Source organism: Cebus imitator, unplaced genomic scaffold, assembly GCF_001604975.1.
Source record: "Cebus imitator isolate Cc_AM_T3 unplaced genomic scaffold, Cebus_imitator-1.0 Scaffold231, whole genome shotgun sequence".
NCBI classification, from domain to species: domain Eukaryota; kingdom Metazoa; phylum Chordata; class Mammalia; order Primates; family Cebidae; genus Cebus; species Cebus imitator.
This window is the reverse complement of record NW_016107546.1, coordinates 402,422-404,141: the sequence shown is the minus strand read 5'-3', so window position 1 is coordinate 404,141 and position 1,720 is coordinate 402,422. Positions and strand designations below refer to the sequence as shown.

At 30.7% G+C, this 1,720-nt stretch overlaps 1 protein-coding gene across 7 annotated transcripts in view; it reads right to left on the bottom strand.

Moving 5' to 3' along the window:
- The window catches only part of CEP57L1 (centrosomal protein 57 like 1), a 46,648-nt gene that overhangs the window by 14,700 nt on the left and 30,228 nt on the right, over positions 1 to 1,720 (bottom strand). For 6 of the 7 annotated variants that reach the window (XM_017497388.2, XM_017497390.2, XM_037727430.1 and 3 more), the window contains 2 exons: positions 1,340 to 1,519; positions 64 to 185 (listed from right to left, as the gene is read on the bottom strand). In XM_017497388.2, coding sequence (XP_017352877.1) covers positions 64 to 185; positions 1,340 to 1,519 — 302 coding nt within the window. Of the gene's footprint in view, positions 1 to 63; positions 188 to 1,339; positions 1,520 to 1,720 lie in introns of those variants that run through there. The other variant, XM_037727433.1, reaches the window with a different exon arrangement.

The window sequence follows — 1,720 nt, the reverse complement described above, 5'->3', positions numbered from 1 at the left end:
ATTAAAATATTCTTCAAAAACATACAAAATTATATTATCATTCCTTATAGAAAATATGCTCACCTGTTGTTCTAGGATCATGTTCTTTTCTCGCTCTACATTGAGAACCATTCTCTTTGTATATTCTAGTTGCTTCTCTAGAAGAGTACAACGAGACTGGGCTGAGCTTAACTGTATACTTATATCTAAGAAAAAGACAAAATAATAACGAGTAAATTATCTGATTATCACATAGATCAAACTCTGATTTGATTAACACAAGAAATTATGTGAATTCAATCAAGAGCTAAAAGTTTAGGGCCTCTTTTATCTTTGAGTATTGACTTTTCCAGAGTTATGAAAATACATTTGTAAACAGCTCATTAATTACATAGAACTGGTTTAATATTGCCTCCTCCTAAAAACCCAGAGGGCATACTTCTGAAAGATGAGGATGTCAGTAACTTGCGAGATGATAAATATCCTGGTTGTTGATGGAAATAACATCATCTGGAAAAACAGGCTGAAAGTTTCTTACCTATCAATTCATTTCTTTTCTTTTGGGAAACTCAAGTATATGCATCTACCACTCTCATTTTCCCCTGTTCTTGACCGCTGGCAGCATAGTTAATTCCATAGCAGAAAACCTATTTCTAATCATTTAACTCTTTACTTTTTTTACCCCTTTCTTCCACTTTTGTCTAATTACCTCAGAAATCATTTTTCCCCATTTCTTCATTCTACGTCTAAGTTGAAATACAAACTTGAGCCTTGTTTATGAGGATGAGTGTAGTGTAATAAGGAAAAAGAAGTCATAAGTTTTGAAGTGAAATTATATAAAAGACTTATGTTCTAAATTTCCAAAACTTTTCATAATTTCCACAGAAGCCTCCCCCATTTGCCTATTTCTTCTAATTAACCTTTTTTTTCCCTTTCCAGTTAAATAAAATTCTTTTGTATACATTTTTATTGCTTTTATATTCTTTAATTACTAGTGCTGTTTTGTATTTCAAATTCTAAAATTTAGTGTTAACTGCAAATATAAAGTATTTCAGTTATGGGTTAAATTGGATCTTATTGGTTATTCTGAAAATATTCTAATTTTTAAACACAACTTGTCTGAAATCCTAATTTTTCCTTTAATTTCTAGAAATTATGAATTATGATAACAGATATGATAGAGGTAAGTTCAAACTATATCTTTTTCCCACAAATATCAAAAGGTCTGAAAACATGGTCACAAGGTTTGAATATATATAAGAACAAAGATATCTGAGTACATTTGCTTAGACCAGGCTTATTATTTTTGAAGTGTAAACTTCAGTAACCCCTGGTTTCTGAGAACTACTGCATTTCTTACCTTTTTTCTGCTTTATCAGCTCCTGGTGTGCCAGATTTCTCTCATTTGTTTCATTCTCCAAGGCCTTCTTATACTGTGCCGCTTCTTTGGAAAGAATGTTCAGGTTATCTTCAGCCTGTGTTCTCTCCAGCTCTAAACGATGAATTTTTTCCTGAAGAGTTTTTAAGGCTAAAATAAGAGCTGTTGAAAAAAATTTTGTTGATGGTTTAAGTGGAAGTTTCTGAACACTTACAATCACAGTAACTTAAGAAAAATAAGCAGTATATTTTTGTTAGTGAGCCAGAAAAATGTACAAGTAATAATGCATATTCTTCAAAAAATGAAAAATAATAACACTCTAAAGAGGGGCATATTTTTCCTTTTTTTTTTTTTTTTTTTTTT